This window comes from Myiozetetes cayanensis, unplaced genomic scaffold, assembly GCF_022539395.1.
Source record: "Myiozetetes cayanensis isolate MyiCay16 unplaced genomic scaffold, myiCay2020 scf16, whole genome shotgun sequence".
Classification (NCBI taxonomy): Eukaryota; Metazoa; Chordata; class Aves; order Passeriformes; family Tyrannidae; genus Myiozetetes; species Myiozetetes cayanensis.
The window spans coordinates 12694539-12720855 of NW_026087270.1; the positions used below are offsets into that span (position 1 = coordinate 12694539).

General features: G+C 46.1%; 1 protein-coding gene across 1 annotated transcript; it reads right to left on the reverse strand.

Annotated features, from left to right (window-relative positions):
* Positions 1-341: 341 nt before the first annotated feature.
* Positions 342-25551, reverse strand: LOC126637714 (hepatocyte nuclear factor 4-beta-like). Its single transcript, XM_050311121.1, has 10 exons — positions 25323-25551; positions 18908-19079; positions 16911-17005; positions 9360-9466; positions 7703-7858; positions 7139-7226; positions 6176-6328; positions 4116-4352; positions 3176-3289; positions 342-2282 (listed from the first exon to the last, which is right to left on the reverse strand). Exons 1-10 carry the CDS (start codon positions 25435-25437, stop codon positions 2146-2148), a joined length of 1374 nt encoding a protein of 457 aa, XP_050167078.1. The 5' UTR covers positions 25438-25551; the 3' UTR covers positions 342-2145.
* Between the last annotated feature and the right edge of the window lie 766 nt (positions 25552-26317).

Below are 26317 nucleotides of genomic sequence, written 5' to 3' on the forward strand. Positions count from 1 at the left end.
TTAAGAATATTGGTTTGATTTGGAGTGGGGTTTGACACAGGGAAGCCAGAAAGGGGTTTTGGTGTGAATCTGTTTTGGGCCTTAATGAAGTAAATTATTCTTGCTGCAACCAGCTGAACACTGGGGGCTGAATCTGATATCCACTGGTTCCTGGACAACTTTATTTTCTTCTGTAATGTCTTAGATTGTTAATTCCATCAATCTCAAGTGAAAGCTGGGCCTTGCAGCCATAGATGATTCTTTTTTATGAAAAATAATTCCCAAAGCTATTTGCTTTGGAGAAATCAGTAGAGAACCTTGGGAAAGATTTTGAATGAAAGACAAAAGGCAAACTGTCCATATGAAATATGAGAATATGGAATTTATTCCCCCCTTAGGTTTATTTTCTTACCATTAACGAGTATAAATGTACATTTAATGTCTCGAAAAGGAATGTGATCGACCTGCTGGAGGAACTGGGAGCAATGTTGGCTCGGTGCAGTTGCATCTGTCATGCAGCAGGAATGCTTGCAGGGGAACCTGCTTTCCAGATAGAGCTATTTCAAGTGGAAGTTATCAGCATATAATGTCAGATCAAATTCATCACAGGCAGGAGAAAAATAAAACATTTGTGATCCAGGTGAAATTCAACCCAGTCTTTGATGGTTTTCAGATCTCTCTGGTGCTGTAGAATGGCAACACTAAATGTCTCCCCAAGGAATGAATACTGAGTGTTCCCCTTCTGGTGGAAGTGCAGAGGCTCCTCCCAACTTCTCTTTTGATTGATAAGATCACGTTTCCATGGTGTCCTCCCCCAGGGAGCTCCAAGTGCTTCAAAAAGCCACCACTGGGCACCATCATTTCAGTTTTACTGTGAACAAGGCCATGCATGGGTTGGGATTTTATCCAGAGGAACAGAAGGAAGAATTTTCCATCACGTCCTAATGTTCAGTGTGGCCACTCCTGCTCCCTCCAGAGCTGTCTGACAGAGGTCATTGTACAAATGAGCAGAAGTTTTGTAGAACTCTGCTTTCTAATGAAGTCCCATTCACTGAAATCAACTCCATAGAACAAATACCACACTTTAGGATGACTTGAGGCTGTACAGTGATGGTTAGGCTTATTTAACCAGCTGTAACGTGGTTAATGGTTGGTCATCTACCACTGATTAAGTTTTACATTAAATGCAGAAACACCTTATGTTTTAAATATAAACAGGTTTTTTTAAGTGGCTGACAGACAATCTGCCTCTTCCTCTTTTGGTTAATTTTGAGCTCTGAAGTTCAGGTTGCAGATACCACAAATAAACACAAAACTACAGCAAAATCGTATCTGTGAACTGGGAAAAGGCATTTTGGGGCATTTTTTTGTTATGTGTGTTGCACAAAGCAGGGATGGGGTAAGTCAACAGCTCCTTGAGCTGAGGGTTTCCCAGACCAGCAGCCACAGAGTGGGGCAGAGCTCCTTGCTGCCCTCTTGGAGCTGTATTAGAAGTGCTCTCAAAGTAGAAGGTCCATCAAGTGACTTAAAACTGGGCTCCACATATACTGGGAATGATGGAAAATGACAAAATGTTGGCATTCCTGATCATAAATAATAACTAACAGGCATTAAATGGTGGCTGGCCTGTGTGGAACAAGGCACCTCTGCGTGGAATGAGAAATATTTGGCCTGCTAAAGGTTATGAAGATATTCCTAAAGCTTAACGAGCAGCAGGAGAAATGGGAGTGTAATTACATTTTTGATGGGAATAGACCTTTCCATAGCAATTCAGGACACGCTGTACATGTAAGTGATTACCAGGAGCTGTGCCAGGCACTTGTTTGGACGAAGAAAGTGGCTGAAGGCTTTAAAAGGGTTGTGATCGCACCAGGCAAGGTGATAGCAAATACAATCAGAAGCCCTGCTCCAAAGAGCTTGCAGTCTTGGTCCTGCTGGGAAGAGCATGAACCCCAATCCCTTGTGCAAAGGTGGTGGGAATTCCCAAGGTTGAGGATCCTGCTGCAGGCTGGGACCTGCTGTTTGAGTCACGGCCGGGACAGGGTGTGAGCGACGGCTCCGGCTGCGGGCAGGGGGGTACTGTGCTTTGCCTCTGCAAAGAGAAAGGGCCCTTTTCACTGTCAGCACGGTTTCCACATTGCTCCCAGCTTCTCCTTCCACCTCTCCCTATAAAATCTCCTGCTTGGGCATCACTGTCTGAGGCAAGAGCTGTGCCACGGCGCTGGGTCCTGCGCTAGGGCCTAGTTTATAGTCTTCACTGCCTGTGCTTGTAGAAGGAGAGGGGAGGGATGTTTCAGGAGATGCTGTGGGAGAGAAAAGAAACAGAATTAACATGGACTTGGATGCTGTTCAACAGAGCAGAGCCCAAACAAAGTCAGCAAACCATACAATGAACCAAGGAGCAGGAGTATGGGGGACGGGGCAGGGGGATCCATCCCAAATGTTCTGGCATATTCTTCCTTCCTGGTTTGTGAGGAGGCACAGGGTGGACTGATAAGCACATGCCAGCTCTTTGCAGTATTTTGCCCTTGGGAAATGCCCCCAAATGCTTTTCAGTCCTTCCTCTCCTCATCAGAGGAGAGCTCAACCTGCAGCCATTTCCAGAACACAGCGTCTCCCTAACCTGTGCTCTAAGGTGGCTTAAAAAAACAAATAAAAACAACCTAAAATCCATGATGCCAACATTTATGTGGCAGAGAAACAAAAGACACTACTAGAAATAAGAAACAAAAAATACACTACAAGAGACAAAAATACACCACAAGAGGTATATGATTGTAAGTGGCAGAAGGAGACTGTGTGTGCAAGACATTGTGATTACACAGCAGCAGTTGTTAAATTACAACTCCTGCTCTACTTTCTTTTTTTAACAGCATGGTCCTACAGTGGATAAATGCCTTAATCAACAGCCATGGCCTGGCAGCAGTGCCTGGGGTGGTTGAAGATAGTCTTATATTCAGTTTGTCAACAACCAGTTTTACACAGGGAACTTCTGCCACTAATAACTAACTGTGTTGTGCTTTGTGGCTTTTCCCCACCATGTGAAAATCTCAGCTTCTCTTTGGAAACACGTAAAGGAGTCAGCCAGAGGGGCTGTGAAATTTTTTTCATATAAATAAATATCTTTTCCTTAACTGTTTCTCCTGCCCAGCCCCTCGGTTATGCTGACAGTAGCAGTGTGAAGATGGACACCTACGGTCTGGAGCTGTGTGAATCACAGAGCTCATGTTGCTTTGGAGGACGTGTCCTGGCAGCGGTTCCAGGTTGAGGTTGGGAGGTCCTGACTGGTACTGGAGATCAACGGTGGTTCCTGCAGAGAAAGTGGGAAAAGACGTCATTCTTTGCATGGTTACTGAGAAACCAGATGCTCTGGGCTAAATCTTCTTTATTGAGGGGATGTGGAAGACCTCTGTGGGTGAAGGTTAATGGCTCATCTTTGCTTCCTTCCTGCTCTGCTGCCCTCTTTGCTCTCAGCCTCTCACTGTCTAGAAACAACCTCCTGGGATGTCTGGGCTTTCAACTACTATCCAGCCACATTTTCCTGTAATTGCTGCTCTTATCAGGGTTTCCCATATAGTTATAACTTTTGCATGTTGTTAACAAAAAGTGTGTTATCTTCTTGCAAACTGCCTCAGCTTGGTAGAGGGCCTAAAAGTCAAGAGCCCCACTGGTGACACACCACAGAGAGTGCCCATTGCTACAAAACTTGCCAGATTTTTAGAGCTAGACTGGAAAGAAAGGGCTCTGGGATTGGACTGGAGTGAGAGGGACCCATGCTAAAGCCACAGTTCATGAAGTCATAGAATGGTTTGGGTTGGAAGGGACCTTAGAGATCATGTAGGTTCAATCCCCTGCCATGGGCAGGGATGCCACCCACGAGATCAGGTTGCTCAGGGCCCAACCCAACCTGGCCTTGGACACTTCCAGGGATGGGGCAGCCACAGCTTCTCTGGGTGACCTGTGCCAGGGCCTCACCACCCTCACAGTAATTTATTCCTAATTTCAAATCTAAGCCTACTCTTAGTTTAAAATCATCCCTGTTCTCCCTACCACACACCCTCCAGAGGACACAAACCCAGACACAAAGCCCTGTAAATAAAAGCTTTCAGATAATGCAGCTTTGGCATCCTTCCTACCTCCCAGCAGCATCTCCTGCAGCAAACTGTCGATCCTGGCCACTCCAAAGAGCTTCATGAACTGGACCTGCTCTATCATCTGCCAGGTGATGCTCTGCAGGGGGGGCAGCAGGAGCAGGATGTCGCTGAAGCGGCCCCGGGAGTCGTACTGGCGGTCGTTGATGTAATCCTCGAGGTTCACCTGCACCTGGAAGCGCATGTTCTTCACCTTCCCAGGCTCACTCAGGCCTTTGCAGTCTGGGGAGGGGGAAAATGAAGTTAACTGGTGGCCTGTGTAACCAGAGAAATGTTGCCCTGTCAGTCAGGCTCTGTAGAAGGAAAAGGATGAGATGCCAGTGATCCTCTGACAGAGTCCAAGATAAGGTGGTAGATTAGCACTGGGATGCCACTGCTTCATATCTCATGTAGAATAGGGAAGCAGTTAGGGGAATTTTAGGGGAAACAGTAATTTGAGGGGAAACAATAATTTGAGGAGACTTTGAAGGGAAAGAGTAAGAAAATAGAAGCTTGAAGTGGATATGTCTGCCTACCACTATTAGTAAAGAAGAAAGATTCAGAAGTTGAACCATATTTATTCTTCCAACCAAACAACTAACAAGAGGAAAAAATGATATGAAGTTAAATTTTTTTGGTGCCCAGAATTTTCCCCTGAAAACATTGAGTCCTAACTACTACCACTAAATCCACGCAGTTTTAGTGCCTGTATATGTTGTAATCACACCCTGTGCAGCAACAGATTCTTGCCTTGCTCTCCTGTCTATGGCCTGTGGTCAATCCTATTTTTCATGGGTCACTGGTCCAGCTTTGCTCAAGCAAGTAAATGTGACTTTGGGTAGGGTGAAGTGCTGGGATTTACAGCTTTCCACTGTTGTCTCTGCTGGTAGCTAAAACTCAGGTTTCTGGATCGCTGCACCATTTTCTTCACTGTCTACAAAGAAACCACAGGCACCACATTTTAGGGATCATGGTGCCAAGAGATGAGATAAAGTGGTTAACAAATGATTGTATGTCAGCATGCAGCTCTGAGGACGTGGCTGCTCGTTAGCATGAATGAACTTCACTTCTGTAGAGCTTCACAGTGTTTCCTCTCAGCTGAAACCTCAGCTCCTCACTGTCACATTGATCTAAAGCTGCACAGAGACATTGATCAGCTGAGAAGGTGATCTGTCAAACTCAATTTGCTAATACCACCCTCACTCTGTTCACTCTCTGGAGAGCTGAAGTTTGTGGTGTTTCTAAAACTCCTTGGTTTTGAATCAGCAAATGCAGCAGAAAACAAATAACTACTTGAAGATACTCTAATTTCTCCATGCTAATAGATGCCAAGGATAAAAGGGCATTGTTCTGGGATTGGGGTTGTTGTCCCATCTCTTTTCTGAGCTCCAGGGCAATACACACTGAAAGGACCCCAGTGCTGTGGCAAGAAGAGGTAGTTTGTGTGCTGTAGAAGCAGCAGTGCCTGGGGGGAGGGAGCCTGGGCTGAGACAGAACCCCCCAGGCCTCTGGAATTTGGATACAACAAAGCTTCAATACAAGCTGTTGTTTGCCTCTGTGTTTCCCTGTTCTCCATCCTGTGTGGATCAGCCCTGCCCTGGGTCACTGCTGGCTGCCAGCAACATCCATTAGCAGATCCCTGGTATTTCTGGGTGCCCTGACCAGCCCAGCTGTCTGTGGTTTTTAATGGTGCTTTCTGGACCCTGATAGAGCTCCACTGCTGCTCTGCTGACTCACTTTGCTAATACATAATTCACTACAGGCATATATGTCCTTAATAGTCATCTCCAGCATTTCAGGCTGATGGGCTTTCCCAAAGCCAAGCTATTGAAGCAGCCAAACTGCTCCAGGGCCTGCAAAGTCTTGCACATCAGCCTGGTTGGTGTTCTAAGTTGCAAAACAGCAAAACACTCAGGAATAGGTCACTTCTAACTGCACTGCTGAGCACTGGCCATTACAGCACAGGCAGGGTGAAATGCAAGAGCTGCAGCCAAGGGGTTTTCCTTGTTACTGGCAGGCCCTCAACTCCTTTCCAAGCCCATCTTGGCCATCAGGAGGAAGCTCACCTGGATCAAAGAAGATGATGGCTTTCAGGCAGGCGTACTCGTTGTCATCAATCTGGATGTCCCGCAAGGGCTTCACCAACTCGTCCAGGATTCTGGTGGCCACACGAGCGATTTCCAGTTCTGGGCAGTGCATTGGGATGATGAAATCATTCCCTGGGGACACAAGAGAAATTCCCCATCAGATGTTGGCTCTAGTTCTGCAGACACAGTCTCATCCAGCAGTCACCCCCAGGCCTGTTTGCCAGGTAGTCCTGGTGCCCATTTGCAGCAGATTTCCAGTCTGCAGCTCCCTAGTCTGATCCCCAGTTGAAAAGCAAGTCTTGGATCTCACTCTTTGGTCCTTAATTATCTCATTTGCACATGTCAGGGCACCAACACTGTGCACAAAGCCTGCTCCATGTCCTGCTCTGCTTTACCCTCTCTTATATCAAGCACCTGTTTGTAAGCAGTGTTGCACCTTTATTTTTGGTGTGTTGTTTTTTTTTTTTTTAAACAAATATATCCCTCCCTCTTTTCTTTAGTGTGTGGCTTTCAAGGTCACATTCTCATTTTTCCAAGGACAACCCCACCTGTGGTTTTGGTGACAGAGAGCTGCCTGAAAAGGCAATACCTATGTGCACTATAATTTTTAGTAGATCTTTCTGCTGAGTCTTTAAGGACTGATATCCAAATACCTCACTGCTCAGCAATTTCAGTTACAAAAATAAGGCAACACAGTTTGTGATGCCAGTTAAATACTGAGGGGGTTCTCATCCACAGTTTCAAAGCAGTAAGGTAAGAGTTATAAAAATCTCATTGCATTTACTTGCTGATTTTTACTCTTCTCCAGACACTTCCCAAGCACTGAGTCTCAGCCCAGGTGTGCAGAGCACGCCCAGGAGAAGGGGTTTCAGGTAGGCAGAATACTTGGCAATAACTTTGGGGTGTGAATTACAAAAGCAGGAGTGGATTTCACTACCTTACCTAATAACAGAAAATCAGTGTATGGTATGGACCTCTTGGCCACCCCAAGGAGCAAGTGCTCCCCTGCATGGGCTCTGAGCAAGGCAACCTGGAGAGGGAATAGAAAAAAGACATAATATTATATTTAAAAAGCAGAGATCTGTCAGATCTACAGATAAAGTACTATTAAAAGCTAGAAAATATTAGAACATGCTCACTTTGAGAAGTGCTACATTCACAGCAAACTAAATAAGTTGCTTTCAGCTAAAAGAGCAAAGAGGGGCTTGAGTTAGTTGAGTTCTTCGGAAACAAACAGCATTCACATTCAACTACCAGGTACCAGTCTTTTTTTGACTGGGGCTTTTTGCAGACTGGACTGACAAACTCTATTATATTTAGGGGACTTTGGCTACTCAAGTAATTTTTAATTGATCCCTTGGCCATTATTTCTCTTTCTCTCCTGATAGTTTATTGTCCTGCATAGGGTGATCTGCACGTTAATGTCAGATTCTCCTGCTGAAAGGTAGGGCTGGGAATTCCTATCAAAGGCAGTGGGATTGCAGGGAAAAGGCTTTTGCATTTTACCTGGTCGTCAAGTGGGAGCTCACAAAATGCTGGGATGTATTTTGCCCATTCCACCAGCACCAGAAGCTGCTGTTTCATGGACTCACACACGTCATTGATGGTTGCAACCTTCTTCATGGCAATGTCCGTGCTGTGCACCGGGCTCAGGGATAAATACTGCAAGAGGAACAACCCAGCTGCATTGGGACCGGATCAAAACTATTTTCCACCCCCTCCAGAGCAGCAATTCATCCTCATGAGGCCCTTGACAAGTCGTTTCCCGTTGTGGTTTCGCACTCATCTGCTCAGCAGCGTGTCCTGTCTAAGCACAGCCCCTGGTGCAGCCTCCACGAGGTGGTGCTCAGTCCCAACACACTCCCCTCCCTCCTCTGCCTCCTTCCCCACTCTCCAAGCTGGCTCAGGACAAAATCTGATTAACATTCCCTCCCATTCCTAGCAGCATCAGGGCTCAGCTTCCTATCAACCACTTAACCCAGCCAAATGCATGAAATGCATCCAGCCTCTCTCCTCCAAGTTACTACCAGGGACACAAAACACCCTTTTTGATCTCTGAAGGGCTGCGTGGGAGGGAGAGGGTTAAAACATCACCATTTTTGAAAAGGAAGTGGACTCATTGCTGCATGTAATATGCAACATCTGTTTCAGTGGAAAAAGGGTATTTGCATAAGAATTTAAAGGACACTCAGGGTGAAATTCACGGAACATGAAATAAAAAAAGCAATCAGCATTAGCTGAAGCCCAGTGATTTTATTCACACTATTTTTCCACTCTAAAATTCTTACTCTGATAAAGAAGCTACGAGAGAAGATACAGTCAACTGTGAGGGAAACATTATGTTTGGAGCAGGACAGAGTGTGCAGCAAGGAGGGATAAACTTCCATGTGAACGCCAGGAGTTTTTAGGAGTCTAGCAACAATTTTAGGATGAGAGAATAGGGGATCCAGGGTCTGCAACATTCCCTAAGCCCTGGAATTTTAGCTTTGTACCTCACACCTTAAAGACAACAGGGTATATTGCCTGGATAAAGCTCCAAGGATTTTTCCTGTCTGTTTTTGGGTATCTCTAATGTATTTTCTTCCCTGTTGGTTTGTGCAAGAGCATCCAAGGACAGAAAGAAGATCCAAGGCCAGTTTAGGCTCATTTTTACCTTGCTTCCTCAGGTAATCTCAGGATTACCTATTCCTCAGTCATAGGATATGAGAAATCTTGACAACTGCAACATTAGCTGTTTTGGCTTTTTTTAGACTTTTTCCTCCTTTTCTGTTTCCCAAAGAACTTGATAAGGATTTTTGATTGTTTCCTTTCCTTTTTAATTTGGAGTCATTTGACTCTGAACAGGACTCTTTTTTTTTTTCTCTACAGTTCTTTAACTTCCTCTTCACTTTTTTGAATTGTAAAACTTCAAAAAAAAAAAAAAAGAGAAACCCTTTCCTTCAACAACCTAAAGCACAAGTTCCTTTGTTCTTTAACTGCCTCTCTCTTACAATAAATGACTGCTGACAAGGAACACTCTGCCAAACCAGAGCAAAGGCTGAAGGCGCACGGCAAAAGAAAAACTGGATTAGAAATTCCACCTCAAAAGGTGGAAAACCTGGATAGTTCAGTGGGTTGGAGCAGCTGAAGGCCACATTTGAAGGGCTGTCTCCACATGTCCTACCTGCTGTGCCATGGCCTCAGCCTGGGTGAGCACGTGGATGGAGAGGGAGCCGTTGTCCTCGTAGCTGCTCCTGCGGATGCTGATCCTGTCGCGCTCGTTCTGCACGGCTGGGAAGAGAGTGAACAGTGCTCGAGAGAAAATTCCCCCACAGCCCACGGCTGCTGCTCCCTGTGGGGCCCAAACAGGAGTGGATAAGGCTTTAGCACCACCTGTAAGACGCTCCACTCTTGTTGGATGCTGGAATAAGACTGAGCAGGCTCTGAGGGAGGGAGAAGACCAAGCCCGAGAGGGAGATAAGGCCATTTGGGAGTCAGAGCAACACCTGTGGGATGTCAGCTGCTCCCACTGGGCTTGATGCAGCTCAGGGGGAGTTTAGGGATTTTGTGTCAGCCCTGTTCACTTGGCAATGCCCCCACAGTGCTGGAGCCCTGGCCTTTGATACCCTTTTGCCATGTCTGCACTGAGGACTCCTCTCCTGAGCTCCCAGTACAGCAGGATGCTCCTGAGGCTGCAGCTCATCTTATGGCAGCACCGGAAAACTCACCCTCTAATACCCCTGAAATGTCCCCTGCCCCTGAGGCATCACAGGTGGTGGTCCCAGGGGACATCTCCACCACTCATGGGCAGCAAGAAAAGTGACTCATTAAGGAAGGTCCAAAGAAAGGAAACTTAAAGTTGCTGATTCCCCCTCAAAACCATTCCCTCAGCCTTGCCCTTCATGCTGCTGATTCCAGTGAGCCTGAAACTCCAACAGCAATGCTGGCACACAGCTGGGGAACAGACCAAGCCAGGGTTTGTCCCCAGACCAGCTGCTACCCTCTGCAAATCCCTGGAAAATGAGCTGGAAATCAGCTCAGAGTGTCCCAAACTATTAATAACAGTGATACCACAGATCCTGGGCACACTATAGGGACCATAGCAGAGCGAACATCAGTCCAGGCTCTTTGCAGACAGAAAGCTATGACCATGCCATGGTGAATTTGAAAAAAACCACTGATTTTTGAGACCCATTCCACCCTTTAAACCCTCCTTTTCCCTGAAGCACAAAGCCCATCCAGCCCCTTCTCCATCAGCCCTGTACACTGAACATAAGGCATGGATTGCACTTTAGCAGCTTATTTTTGCAACACAGGCTCCAAGAGCTGACTCGCCTCCACTGCAGCCATCAGATAACACAGCAGCAGAGAAAAAGGAGAATTTAGACACAGTCCACCCTGTTTTCAGTGTTGGTTTCTCCCCAAAGCCCTGTTGCCTCTGTCCAGCAGCACGCAGGGCTGGGGAAAGGAGCTTGAATACAGACTTGGTGTTTTCCTGACAGCTCAGACATCTTGCTACAGCTCAGAAAGGCAGTTGTCAGGTCCTTAAGGCAGAGGGAGAGGGAAGATTTAGCATGTGGGGATAGTGCAACACATCCCTCCTCCTTCATCCAGCAATTCCAGACTCCTTTGGCTTTATTTAGGAGGAATGACTCAGACAAAGCTGTCAAAGCACGACTCACTCTGTGCTTTAACCCCTTGGGTGTAAAACAGTGTGGTTTTGTCTCAAAAGTGGCCACTGGAGAATGATTTTTTTTTTTTTTTCAGAGTCAATAAAATCAATTTACCATCATTCTTTTGGGACTTTGCCTCGCTGCTGGGTCTTGTTTTAGAGCATCACTCTGCACAGGGCTCATTCCTGGGAATTCTTACAAAGGAGGAAAGTGGGCACCGTTTTGCCCAAGGAGGGGGAAGGTGAGTTTTTGTCAGCTTGTGTCCAGCTGCTGCTCTGTTTTCCTAACCAGCCTCTGATGAAAGGCCAACAAAGTGAAAGGGCAGAAAACAAGCAGCAGTGACAGAAATCGATATCTCCCCTTATCTGCAGGAGTATTTATTTTCCAAGAGTTGGGGCTCAGCCTTGCTGTCAGTCAGGACCTGACTGTGATTGGGGTGGGGGATCTGCTGGGCTTCCATCACCAAAACCACTCTGTACCTCAGAACCAGCCTTGATGGTTACACCTGAAAGGGGCTGGATGGACATATTGGTTTGTGACAGATAAAACACACAAACATATTCCCGGAGCCTTTACAGACAATTAGTCATCAACTTAGGGAAAAAACAACTACAGCCCTCGGGAAGCTCCAGTAACCCACCTTAGCACCTCGCTGTGCATGGGGGGTGTTCAGCCAGGGACCCTCACCAGCCTGTAGGTGAAGGTGGTTATAGGAATCACAAGCTATGATTAATCTCTGGACTGGATTAACCCTTCATGGCTTTTACTGGGACAGCAGGAAGATGGGCAGCAGCATCCAGCACTCAGCCTGACCAAATCTGTGTCATCACTGACTTTTTGGACAGTCCCCACCCAAGCTTCTACACCTGGTTTCGTATCAGATGCTCCCCCACGTAGCTCCCAGGGGGTGATGGGGCTCTTTTTGCCCGCTTTAGAGAAAAGGTACAAATTCTGCCTTTCCAGCTGAGTTACACACGTTATTTTACATAAGCCCAACAGACCCAGGCAGACCTGGTCCCCAATGACAGACTCCTTTAAAAAGCCCCAGCCTGTTTTTCCTCCCAGATCTTTTTATGGCACATATTTCAGTGCTTCCCTCATGCTCTGATAAGCTCAATCTTCAAGTGTAAGTGGATGGTACAGAGCGACTTTCTCAAGGTGATTTGGGTGTTATCTCTGAAAGTACCCAAGATGTGATGGAATTAGATACAAATAGGAGTTAATGTTTTACCTGCCACAAAAATTAATCTATTACTGTGTGGTAATTATATTGCTATATTTATTGTATTTGTAAAAAGGAAGGGATAGGTTACTTGTAGTGAGGCAGTGGGAGGGTTCAAGGGATGTGCTGGCCCTGGGGGTGCTGGGCTCAGGTGTGATCTTGGCTTTGCACCAATAAAACTCAGCAAACTTGCAGGAAAGACTAAAACTCTAGTGCTGACTGACTCCAGGGGGCTGCTGTTTCCAGCATATTTCTGGCAAAACCTTTGCTCCTCGTTTTTGTTTCCCTCTAATCTTGTCCTCTGCACATTCCCAAAGCAAATAAACACCATGAAGGGCCACTGCAGCCCCCCAAGTGGGGATGTCAGTGGTTGTGAGTCCCCACCACTTTCTGGTCAGGGACAGCGTGGCCCCAAGCCGGGCTTTTCCCTGGGGGAGGGAAGAGAGAACGAAATGATGCCCTTGTCTCCCTCCAGGGAATTGTCATTGCTACAGCATGTCCTGACTGTGGGAAGCAGATGGGAAAACAAACATATTCTCCCTGTGACGTAGAGGAGCCCTTGGAGGGGGTTTGTTGTCCAGAGCAAGGCTGGACCCTCCTGCCAGGAGCACATGAAGGATTCCCGAGCGGCTGCGGGACAAGTGGGCGGCTCTGAGCAAACAGCGGCGTGTTTGTGGCATTGCAACAAACCCCTGTCCCCCAAACAAGGTGTCCTTGCTGCTTTGCCACAAAGGTCCAAAGCCTGGGATGAGGAACCTCCAGGGAGTCCAATAAATACGGGCACAGGCACTGGCTGGAAGGGGAGAGCAGCAAACCAGTAACTTTCCACAGCAAGTGAGGAGGTTAAAGCCCTGCCTATATGGGAATTACTGTTTCCATTATTATTCCACTAAAAACATCCTGATTTAATGCTGGGAGAGTTGGGAATTTATTAATAAAAGGTATAGGAAGAGAGCTGGAGGAGGGAGGTGTGAGTGCCCTGTGCAGTGCTGGCATTCATTGGTGCTCATAGTGTTTCTGTCTCCACCAACAGATTTACTCCTCCTGCTGCCTGATTAATTTATATCCACAAATAATCTTTTTTTCCCCAAACTGCCTCAGATTTTGTAGGTGTGGTATGTTTTATTCACAAATAAATCCCAGTGGTACAGACACATTTAATCCTTTCACGGGCTTTTGGGGTGATTTATGACCATTGCAGGTGGAGAAGATCCTTTATCTTTTCCATCCTTCTTTGCAATAAACTGCAGTCCCAGTTTCTGAAAGCTGGCAGAAGAGGTGTGCAAACAAAAGGTATGAAACAAGACAGAGGTCCTTCAAAACACTAATAAAACTGTCCTATAAACCTGTCCAATTTCACAAAGATAAATAAAAAATAGCCCCAAACCCCCTCCCACTGTTTTGTGGCAGTAAGTGATAAAATAATTCTTTTTACTTCTGCATGGAACTAAAGGAGTTCATGTACATTCATAAATTACTTTGAAGGGGATGAGAGGTTAAATATTAACCCCTTCTTTTTTTTTTTTTCTTTTTTTTTTCACCAGCAAACTGAATCCTGACAGTGCAGTGCTGGCATTTCAAACGGCTTCCAGGTTTTCACTCAGCTCCATGTGAGGAGATGACCTGGCTCACTTGAGAAATCACACCCTGCCAATTTATTCAAGGTTAAACATGATCTCAGTGAGATGTTAAAAATAGTAGCCTGGTGTTTCCTCTGTGTGTTTAAGTACCTGGTGTTCCCCCCAGACACTGGTGTTGTAGTCACCACAAACCTGTCCGGTAGCATTGAGCAAGACAATGGAAATCGAACCTTCTGTGCAAAGAGAGAAAACCAGGGAGAACAGCCAGAAAATCCCCCAAACACCCAGCCCTCCCTCGTGGCACAGTCCTGGCCCTAACCACAAAACAAGGATAAAGGAGGGAATCTCTGTTAAAATCTTAAATCCTGATCTTAGAGGTGTTTCAGGAGACCAGGAGGGCTGTGTGTTCAGGCAAGCCTTTTCCTCTCCCCTTGTCCCAACTATGACGATTGTTATCAAAGTGAATTCCTGGCACCAAAAAAGTAGCTGGGATAGGACTGTTTCTGAATGAGCTAATTTTTAAGAAGTCTAGGGACTGGACTTTCCATAAGACTCAAGTTTAGGCCCTATCTTGGTCTTGCTGGCACTGATGGAACCTGGGTCCCATCTCAATGCACAAGCTTGAAGGTGTGGGGCAGTCCTGGTTCTTTCCTAAGGTAGGATCAAACTCAGAGTGTACAAACAAGGCAATCTAAAGATCCTATTGATGATTTTCTTAACAACATCTACCCAGCTACCCCAAATGGCAAACCTCTCCTGGCACAGTTTAAAGCTAGCTCAGGTCACAGGAATTTTTCTTTAGGCAGAAATTTCCCTTCTACCAGGTTGCATAGCACCCTGAAAAATCCTGTCCACCAGAATTATTTCCAAAATGGAAATTAAAAAGAAAAAAACAGAAAAAGAAAGATCCAAAAGTGCCACATCACGTCTTACAACACAGGAAGACTGGGGAAAAAAATCACCTTGGATCCAAAATTCCAGTTTATCAGTTAGTTTTGCTGGGGAACAGCAAGTTCTCTAACACTGCACACACAGACACCAAGCAGTGGGTCAGTGGGGCACCCTCAGTGAGAGGCTGACACTGCCCTGGTTCACCCCACCCCAGGTGTATTGTCCCTGGGAAAAGGATCATTTCCAGCTCCTTCCCCTCTGCTGTGAGTAAACAATGCTATTACCACACCCTGGAAAGTCTGATTGCTGCTGTAGGGGCTGGCTCTGCAGGGATGTGCCAGGGAAAGAGTGTCAAGCTCTTGGGACACAGAGCACGGCCAGTGTGAATGTCCCCACTGCCATCTCCCAACACAGATGGGTGCACACTGCCAAAAGGTTTTGTACAAATATTTGTAGCCTCCTAATAGAGCCCTGTCCAAGACATGGCTCCTCTTTTTCCCTAAAGCTTCGCAATTCTGTTTAATATTAATCTAGAACCACCCCAAGGCAAACAGCTGTGTTCTTTTTGTGCACACAATTGTGCAAGAAAATTTCTTTCCCAGTCCTGCACACGTGCTTGGGATATAGCTCTGCTCAGCTAATCTGATTTCTGCAAAGCACTTGCTCAAGGTGCTTTAAAATCCTCCTTCCCAAACACATGAGCAGTCTGTGAGCACACAACCTGACTGTGCACTCATAAAAGAGTTTCAAAGAATGTGACCATGTGGAACTTGAAATGAGTCATCTTCCATCAAGCTGCAATCAGTGATGAAGGCCTGAGCCAAGGTTTTATAACTTTTACCATAAAAACCAATAAAAATCATGCTTCAGCTCAAAGAATGGAGCTGATAACCAGATTTCAGCCTTTCCAAGCTCTGGAGCTGCATCAGCAATCAGCTTTATCCCCATCCAGAATTGACCAGATCAGCTTTGGTTTGGTCTTAATTAATTTAAACTCTAATTATTTTTCCCTCTGCTGCATTTACTCCGTTTCTCCTGAATTAAACCAGTAGGCATTTTTGCTACACCCATGACTTATGCCAAATTTCAAGACACTCTTTTGCAGGAAAACATATGGCCAGAACATTGGAAAAATTGTTTCATCACCAGTGAAATCTTATTGAATTACCAGAAAAGAGTGGCAAATTTCCCCTCGGTTTCAGTGGGACCACAGTTTCACCCCTTGGGTGAACTCAGTGACATGGAAAGAAACTCTCAAGCTCCTTTCTACCTCCCTCATCTTTTAGCTGTTAGTGGGTTGAAAAACAGCTCAAATGAAGGGTGGAGAGTGTTGAAACCACCACCCAACCACCAACACGTCATGGGGATGTACCACCCTTTGTGGGTTGGGCCCCCACTTTGCTGAGCACTCAGTGGACAAGCACAAAAAGCTTGGAATCAGCAAAACAGTGTTATCGACACTCTCCCAGTATGAAGACACTGGATAAGCAGAGACCAGAAATGCTGGGATAGGTCCCAGACTTTCCCAGGGAAGCCAGAGTAGGCACAGGTTAACAGAGTGGCTTTTCTCATGCTTAGCATTACTCCCCATGACATTCAGTGTTTCCTTCAGTGTGTTGAAAGGGCACTTGGTGGTCACTGGCACCCAGACCTACAAAGCTCCACTCCTTCCCGACACAGCCAGTGGGAAGTGCAGCAAAAGGCGTTGGCCAGGTTTGGATTGGCCCTTCAGTACTGGTGCTGCTGGTGTGGCTCATGGTCATGCTGTAACCACCACAAGGACAGAATAACTGAAGGGCTTGGCTCTGACTCACGTCCCTGCTCGGGGGACACCTGAGTCATCTCCTCCAGGAGCACTTCCCGTGTGCCCTGTGCCACCAAGGACCAGCTCTGGCACTGAAAGGATCGTGCCCAGGCTGTACCTTGTCCTGAGGGTTGGATGAAGCTACACAAGCATCAGCTAAGTCAATCACACTGTCTGAGGTAGTCAACTGATGGCATTTTTGAGAATGGCAGGTCCTCCCTGAGATTGGCACAGCTGGGATTAGGAGTCACACTAGCAGAGAGAGGAAATTGCTGCTGTAAAGCACTTAGAGACCAAACAAACCCTGAGGAAACTCATCCCTTTCCCACTACTAAAATATCCCGAAAACCCAGCCTCCCAGGAGGACTGAATAATGTCACCAGGCTCTCATTGAAATTGAGATAAAAAAGGAAATGGGGCTTTCAACCACAACAAAAAAGTCTCTCACTGAGACACAAAAGCATCATCTCTCCAGCCAGGGCTGCTGCTGTTCTCCACAATGCTCTGCAGTGGGAACAGGGCCTGAGACAGCAACAGGCAGTTTGGAAAAGTCTTCAGCACCTACCTTCTTTCTTCATTCCAGCTCTGAAGCACTTCTTCAGCCTGCAGTACCTGCACTGGTTCCTCTTGTCTTTGTCAATCACACACTGTCGGCTGAACCTGGGAGGAGATGGGAAAAAAACATGGAGCAACCAGCCTGGTACCTGCAACCCCCTCACCCTGAGCAGCCCCATATACAGCCCCAAACACAGCCCCAGACCTCCCTGATCTTCTTCATGAACCCAGAGAAGAGTCAAAGATTTGCAAGAAATGGATTGGAGTGGCATTGGCTTGGCCCAGCTCCTCATCTTCCCCAGCGCTGCTCCTGCCAGGTGGGAGTGCAGTGACTTCAGACCCCCCACCCTGCAGGGACTGGGGTGGTTTTGGCAGTGAAAGCATGACTGTGACTCGAGTTGTGCTGCTGTAGGAGCTCCATCTCCCACTGGCAGACAGTTTTTGGATGTTTGCTGTGGGGGTTTGTCTGACTTCCCTGTTATCTCTCCCATTTCATGTACAATGACTGCATTATGGACAACAAGCCCCTTGTGTATGTGGCCTTGTTTTGAGGCAAGGAGCCACCTAATTCCTCCTCATTTCAATGGGGATTTAGGAACCTCTGTGCTGTTCAAGGGGTGGCCCAGGCTAACTTGACAGCTCTTGCCATGTTGGGTGAAGCCATGGAAGGGGAATCTGCCATGCAGAGAGGAGATGACGTGGGTTGCTCCAGGACCATCACCAGACTGTAAATGCTGGGGAAGTTTCCCAGACTTAATAAAAGCCAAAGGTACAGAGGCCCAAAGGCTTTTCAAGTACTTCATGTACCAGAGCTCTGAGCTGGGCTGAATGCAGCACAGCTCACCAAATAAGGACTTGCAGACAAGCTTGGCCATTTCCTTGGCTTCAGCGCTGTGGATCTTCCCTGAGCTGCCAAGTATCACAGAGATTCATGGATTCCTGGGAAGGGGCAGCAACTGCACTCCCAGGAGACTGATAGCTGAAATTCCAAAGAAACCAGCAGTAGTTGTAGTCTCCTCCCTCAGAAATCCCACAGTTCATGGGATGGGCACCATGTGGATGGACACTGCTGTCACCCCAGGTGTCTTTCATGGCTGGTGTGCCCTGGAGTGATAGGACACCAAGAACATTTTGAACAAATAGGATGACTCACACTGGAAAAATCTGAAATGCCCTTAGAGGAGGAAGAGCTTTGGAACAGAAAGAAAACTTCCAGGTTTTAATTAGCGATGAAGGATTTGAGTGTATTCAGGTTTGCGGGTTTTTTTCCCTTTTCTCCTGTGCTAAAATAAACACCACTTTCCTAAGGTCAACCAAGATAGCAGATTTATAATTTATAGCCTCCTCATGGTCAAAAAATCCTCTCAAATGTACACCTGTGCCAAAGTGGATGTGAATCATCTCTGGTCCATGCTCATTTCTCAGAATGATCATAAAATCATCAGTGATATGTCAGTGTACATCATTTATTTTATTTCAAAACAGAAATGGAGAAGCAGTGAGGGGAGGGATGTGTGGAGGCCTTGGAAATGACAGACTCTTGGATGCCTGTTGTTTTTTACAGGGAAAATCAAGAAAAACTGTGTTGGAGATGAAATCTCTGGAGCTTTGGTCCTTTGCCACTTTGGCTTTCCCTTGCTGGGCTGTGACAGGGCCATGGTGTCACCCCACACTCAGTGGAGTGTGGATTTATGTATTCTACACACCAGTCAAACCTTGGGTCTATGGGATTCCTTGATTTACACCATGGGGAAAGCAGTGATGCTGAATTCACTAAAGGGATTTCTCGGTGCCACAGAAGGTCTGGGGGTCCAAGACGAGACAGGACTGAGTTTACTCCTCATCTCCCCATCCTCCAGCCACAAACCAAACTACAGCCCTGCCGCCAGCACCCGTGGCGTGGCAATCTGGTATCTGACACAGCGGCCCCTTTGTCCAACCTGATCTGCACCCCAAACCACTCACAGGGCCCATAAATTGCATTGTAATGGCAGCAGGGGCGGGTACCTGCAGGAGTAGACGTGGTTCTTGCGGACGCTCCTCCTGAAGAAGCCCTTGCAGCCGTCACAGCTGGAGGCCCCGTAGTGCTTGCCGGTGGCCCGGTCCCCGCAGATGGAGCACAGGGAGCTGACGCCGTTGGGGAGCAGGTTGGTGTTTGCTGACTCGGCTGCAATGGCCTCTGTGGGCAGAGAACAGGGACTGTTAGACCCCCCAGCCCATGATGGACAGCACAGCCAAGCTGCTTTGTGCAAGCAAACTGCACTGAGCCAGCCCCACCCACGCTAGAAAAGCCTCCAAATCTACGGTCATGCTCTTCCCAACCTCAGCTGAGAGTAGCTCAGCTGCTTTGCTTCAGTGGATAGAGGGATTTCAAGCTGCATAACCCAAACTGCTTGTGAGAATTTAGCAATTATCACTACTTTTTTTTTTTTTTTTAATAGGTATAGAGAAACCTCACCTGGATGTGAGGCACATGTTTTTGAGGGATGGAGAGCCAACTCCTCAACTGTTCACCTGGAGAACATGGTTCAAAGCTGGCATCCACAGAAGACAATGGACAAAAACTCCTTAACTTGAATAAATAGAAAGCAGGGAAGAGGTAGCAGAGGCACGGAGGATGAGCTGCTTCATGCCCATGACAGAGGTGCTGGAGATAAAAGGCTGCCCTTGAGAGCTCCTCTGCAGCTGAAAGGCAGAGAGAGCAACTCCCACAGGGATCAGTTTAGTTCTAAGTCTGGTTCCTGCTCTGAAATTCCCTCTGAAGAGCTCACTGCTTTCCACTGGAAAACAACAGAGGTGTGCAGGAAGATCAGCCTTCTAAATTAGGGACCTAAAATTAGGTCATATGAATGCCCTCTGTCATGTCCTCCATTTGCACCCCCTCATTTGGGGCAGGAATAGCTCTGCCCCTGCCTGCCCTGGGCTGTGTGTACACACTGCTGAAAACTCCCCTTTGAACCTCTCCCTTGGCTTTAACCACCACACTCTCTGCCCTCTTAATCCTCCTAATTTGAAGCACAGCTTGGGGAAGGAAAAATAAGGAGACACTTGCAAAGACGCAGATGAGTGTTTACATCTGACCGAGAGGAGGAATATTTGGGGAGTCTGCCCTGACCCGGGCACTCACTACAGGATGGTTTTATGAATTTATCACACCTCTGGGAGCATGTCCTGCACTCCAGGGGAGCTGATCTCGTGCTACAGTGACCTTGGAAAAGTCTCAGGGACAAAGACATCCTGATATGTCCCTGGGATGAGACAGAAGAGATGGGCAGGGATGAGGAAAGCTCAGCTGATGTTGTGTTGAGCAATGAGAAATCTTTGAGAAAATTACTCAAAGGGGAGGAATTGTCATCTGTTCTGGACAGCCCAGAGGGAGTCTTCTAATCCATAAGGCATAAAAATAGCCCTGGGTAATCCACACACAACATGTGTATATACAGAGAGGGAGAGAAGGCTATTTTTGTGTATGCATACACATCAAAAATTTATAGTGAAAATATTTGCTATGCAATGAAAATTGTAATCAAAAGCCCCTCAAAAATAATCCAGCCAATAAAGCTTTAGTTTTTCAAAAACTGGAAAGTTTTTTAGGCAAGGCTGAGACTAAGACATTTTTAGCTAAGACTTCACAAATGCAAAGGTCAGAATTCCCTTCACTTCCTAAAAAAAAACCCCTTTTGGTCTTTGTTCACCTTCTGATGTATGGATGAATAAATAAGTAGGTTGAAGCATTATGGGAGCAACATGACAAGAAAGAATGACAGCATTAAAATAATTCTTAGGTCATAATGACAGAAACTGAGATTTACCAGTTCCCAAAATCTATGTAAGATGGTCCCAGCTCTGACATTTGTCAGCAAGTGACACTTGGGTCCTTTGGGAATGCTGTCTATGTCAGAGCTGTTTAATGGTAATTTACACTGATTTTTAGTTGTTTTTCTTTTTTTTTTCAGTGATTCCTCATTTTATTTTATGTAATAACTCAGTATTAAATGAGCTGTACTAGAATATTCCCTTGAGGATAACTGTACTGCTAAACATTTGTGCATCTGTTGCTCCATCTATTTTTTGAAGGAGCACATGACCATAAACAAACGTGCTGAGTGTGCTGGCTTCCATTAAAAAAATTGCACAACAAAAATAAAGATAAGAAGGCCAATTTCCTCTTTGCTCCACTAGTGCTTTCTCTAGTGATTTCGGAGGAATCAAGCCAAGGTCATCCAGTTTGGGGTCCAGACTGCAAAATGTTCCTGATGCTGGAAAGGATTCACTCACAAGAAAAGACTTTTTTTTCCTTTCTGTGAATAGGACATGTGAGGAGCTGCTGGTTGATAGAAGGAAGAAATCAAAAATCTGGCCTTAAACCAAGTATTACTTGAGGAAAGACCATCAGCACTGCCTTTGTGAATTAGTAAACCAAATTTTGCCCTCACTTGTACCCATGGAAGCACGAACAAGCTACAAGTGAGTTGGATGTTACACAGCTAAAAGTTCAATCTCTGCTCAAGAGCCACGTGTCCTTTCCAGCTTGGCTGAATGTGACCAGAAATAATAATAATAATAATAATAATAAAAAAGACACAATAAAGAAAAGGAAAGCCCTAAGCCAGAATGCACATGTTCATTATGACGATACATTGTAATTACAAAATCCTGTCACCAACTAATGATGAGTTCCACATGAGAATTACCTCAGAGAACAGCAAAGGCACAACTGGTATAGCACACACCAGAAGAATATTTTGATGCAGCTTTCAAACCTGCCTGATCGCTGTGAGGAAAGGCAGAGGAAGGCCAGGATCCCTGCCAGCACAGCCCAGTGCCTGTAAAATCTGCTTCCTTTGCTCCATCCCTGCCTGACACCAGGTGCTAACCCACTCAGGGCTTCATTTCCCATACTGTGCCTCTTTGCTACCTGGAGCTCAGCACCACCCAGAGCTGGGCTGGAGGGTTACTGGGATGGATCTGGCCACGATCCAGCTGGCTCACAACAACTGTGCCAAGCTCACAACTGTCCTCATCACCCTAGAAAGGGATGCTGAGAGTTATGTATTGGTTGTAGATGCTCATCACCATGGTAAACAGAACGGTTCCTAAGCCGTGCCACGATGCCTCTAGAATTTCCACTGGAGAGATGCAATTATGTTCTCCATGAAGAGGCCATAACTCCTCTTGACCTTGTGTGGCCCCAGGCTGAGCTGAGGACCTGTGGTTGTGTCCAGACTTCTGACTAGGACTGTTCCCAAGGGTCTCTGACAGAAAAATCTGAATTTCAACCACTTTTTGTGAGTTATATATGATCAGTGTGCAGGCTGGCAGTTACATCCCTAATGCTGATGAGAGTATTCCAGTAGCTTCACCAGCTTTGGGATCAGCCAAGCTCACAACTGAAATGCATCCCAATTTTTGGTACCTGCTGCCTCTGTATATAAGTCATTACCTAATCAGGGCTGAAATCGTGATGCCAGTCTTGCAGTGATAGGAAATGACAGTGAGGATGTTCTCATGATACCTGAGCAATTCCTGCTTTTCCTTTCAGCTGTATTACTGGTTACACCTTCTAGATGCACGTTGTATAAACAGAATGGTCTTGCAATACTTTCCAGAATGGCTTTTGCTTTGATCTACCCAGGAATCCAAGCCAGTCTTGGTGCAGATAATTTGCAGCCAAGAAATCCCTGAATTCCATGTGCTGGGCTAGAATGTGAAAGAGATCCCCTGTGTGGGTTTGCACACCAACAGTCAAAGCTGGTGGCCAAAGCCAGCATTGCAAAACCTGTGCACACAAATGTAGGGCAGGATGGGGGTTAGCACTGAAACCCAGGCCACAGGCAGGTCAACTGCTTTCTGCAGCAGCTTTTAGTAAATACAAGGGGGGTTTGAGGTCTAAAACATAGCTTTGATTTGGTGTTCCCAAGTCCTACAGGAACAATGACGAAGAGGCCAGCCAGAAAGGCCAGAGCTCCTCCCAGGCACAACCTGCAGCCTGAGGGATGGCCAAGCACAGCCAAAACATCTCTGGTGGCTTTGTCATGGTCTGAATCGGGTCAGCAGCAGGGCTGGGAAAGGTGTTTCATCAACCTTGTGCCAAAGTCCCAAGGATCAGTGTGCTGGTTGAGTGTTGAGACAGGAGAACGAGCACCACCGTGGGAGAAAACACTCCCTCAACTAAAGAATCAGTGCTGAATTGCAGTAATGCTTCATATTTTAAGCAAAATGAGACAACTCTGACAACAGCATGAGGAAAGGGGTATTAACAGCACATAAAAACTAAGTGAGAATGTGGTTTGTAACACCAGCCATGGTAAAGGAAACAAATTGGTACAGAATGGGAAAATTTCTGCTGATGCAACACGTATTTTATAAAGGAAAGAGGGAATTAGCGCTGATTTTTGTTCCTTTCCTTTTGCCATTCTTTCTATTTAAACCAGACAATTTGCTGTAGTCCTCCCATGATGGATTTATTCTTTACTTTGAATTAGTCTCAAAATATTTGGCAAATTCTGGGCTACTTCGAGGTGGAAAATCCAAAATACATATCTAGGCAAGTCTCAGACCAACAGCAGCTTCCTGAAGCAGAAAGCTCAGCACCCAAAGGGCTCCACAGCACTAATCAACCCAAATTTTTGATGAAATAATGTTCTGAAGAAGGAAAGACTTGGTTTCAAGAAAGCATGGCTTTAGATGAAAATATTCTAATGTTCACTTTCAAAATTGTTCATACTGTAAGAAACTGCCCAGAATCTATTAAAATAAATATTACATCCCTTCCTGTTCATGTTTATAGAGAGCAAACCTGTTATTAGATTTAGGAGGGGAAAAAATACACAAAAGTGTTGGTAAAAATATGGCTTGAAACAATCCAGTATAATTGTAAAAGTACCTAAAATTAGATTATTTCTTGATTCTAACAAATTTTAAAATATTTCTGAAGCTACAGAGGGAAGCGTGATTTTGAGTTACCTCTGGGAACTGAATTCATCTGGTTGGCAATATATTTCCATGCATGGACATTTCAGGTCTATTTTGAAGTTACTGTAGAAGAGGACACTTACCCAAGACAAACAAGCTAATTTCAAAACAGCTCGTTCCCGAGAGAATCAGTTACTCATTAACAGCTCAACAAATAACACAACCCCGATCTCGATAAAGTTCAGAAAAGACTCAGCCTGTCAGTTCCACTGCATGAATCACCAGAGAGCCCCAAACAGGCTTTCGTGGTTCATTTGCAAAACAATTTTGAATTTTGAGGAACTCTGTACCACTTCAAAAAGTGAAAAATACCTTGTTGTTCAGCACCAAGTGACAAAGAGAAACATCTGTGTTAAGTAACATTTCTGGAGTAGGATAGGAGGTGGAAAAATAAGAAATAAGAGGCAGTCTATCTGCAGCTGGCAAAAAATATATATTTAGTTGGGGGCAGCTTTATTGAAGTCAGCCTTAAATTCAGATTTCTATGGGCCTTTTAACTTTACTATCCCTCCATGTCCCACAATAATAAGTCTAATCATTTTATATCATGGACAATAGCCCTACTGAAACTCTGATTTCTTTTGATGAGCCAGCTAATGAGCAAACATGAAAATCCCATCTTAATTTCACTAAGCTCCTTAACAAATGAAATGAAATGCAGCCAAAACTCTCCAAAGGCTTTGCTAACATTGGGATCTCATTCAGTTACACCGTGGTTTCATGCAGTATGACCAAAATGCCCTTTATTTTTACACAGTGAGCAGTTAATTCCACAGAATAGCATTCACTTTATGTCAGAGTAGTTTTGGCTGCTCAAAAACTAAATAACAAAAACTAAACACCACACAATGCGCTTTACTTGTGTGAATGAAGCGGAAGTCCCTGACCGTAAACACTCCTGCCTCGCAGCCAAGCTCTTTTGTGCTGTAAAAACGGTTGGACCATCTTGGCAACCCTTAAAAATATAAGGAAAGTAATGATTTGGATGTCGTTTCTCAGACCAAGTCCTTAGGAACAACTTGAACGGGACATACGGTCATAGACAAATGTCATTCGAGATGACGTGTTTTCCCGAGGATTAAATGTCGACCTAAGTCATAGATGGAAACGAAACACGCATTTTAAGGAAGAAATATTGGCATTAACTCCTCTCATAAGCCATACAGGGGGACAGAACTGAGAAGTGCCATGAAAACCTCTATCAGCATTTGCCAAACTCTTCAGGACGCGGCGCTCAGCCCGCCAAGGAAAAGAACAACTCAAAATGGGACCGGCAAGTGAAAGAGTCGCATTTCAGCCCAAACACAACCACAGATGCAACAGGTTGACAGATCAGTTGCTTAAATATTACCCCTTCCACCCTTTGCCCCACACCTCCCACCTGTCTTTCCCAGGATCTCAGCTTTGCAGTGGAGGTTATTCAAGAGGAAACGAATAAAAATCTCACCGGTGTTATTGGGGAGCACGCGGAGGTTGTCGAATTCCAGCATGGTGTAAGAAGAGTCCAAGGAGTCGACATAATCTGGCATATCCATGTCCATGATGGACTGACAAAGCTTCATTATTACTTGACAACAGCGAGGGAAGTGGCAGAAAACAGCCCTGCTGTCAATCACGGCCAAGGTTTCCTCTGCAAAGAGAGACACCCCGGCCCTTGCGATGACAAATCATTACCCAGCTCTGCCCACAGTCCCCTCCCCGTGCCAGGGGAGAAGGGACGAGGCCGTTCCCTCTGGTGTGCACAGTCCCCTCCCTTCCCGGGGTGCATCGGTGCTCCCTCCTCCTGATAAGGTGATGCAGATAAGGCCTAGACTCAAACACTTGGATTGCATCTTGGGATCAACACAGCCCCAGTTTATGGCTCTTCCTGCACAAACATTTGGAGAAGGGCTGTGCAGAGGTGTTCACACACATGTGTCTCTCTCCCAGGGCAGAGCGGTGGTCACGTCAAATCACACCCGTGCCGATGGCACCTCGCTGGGCTCCCAGCCCCTGGGGAAAGGGCAAGTGATGTCACTTGAGGCTTGTGAGGACAATAAGTCAATGTCACCACTGGCTGAAGGCCGTCAAGACAGGCCAGTGCTGAGAACTCGAGCCATTGCCCTAAGATCCCAACAGTGCCGCACATGGATCGCACCTTGAGTTGCTGCTGGGAGGGAAAAATGAGGCTTCATTCCAGCTGTGCACGTGGTTTCACAGAGGGGAGGTGGAGGAGGTGACTTCTCCTACCCATCACCCCCTGTCCCTGCCACCTGTGTCTTCTCCCTCCCAACTCCCCAAGCTTCCATTGAGTAGGAGCCGGGTTGTGGCTGTGAGTTGTCATGGTGGGAGGTTTTCAAGCAATGGCAAATGATGAAAATGGAAAAGACTGGGAGGAACTGGGCAAACTCCCTCGCAGATGGGTGGTGTTGAACTGGGCAAACTCCCTCGCAGATGGGTGGT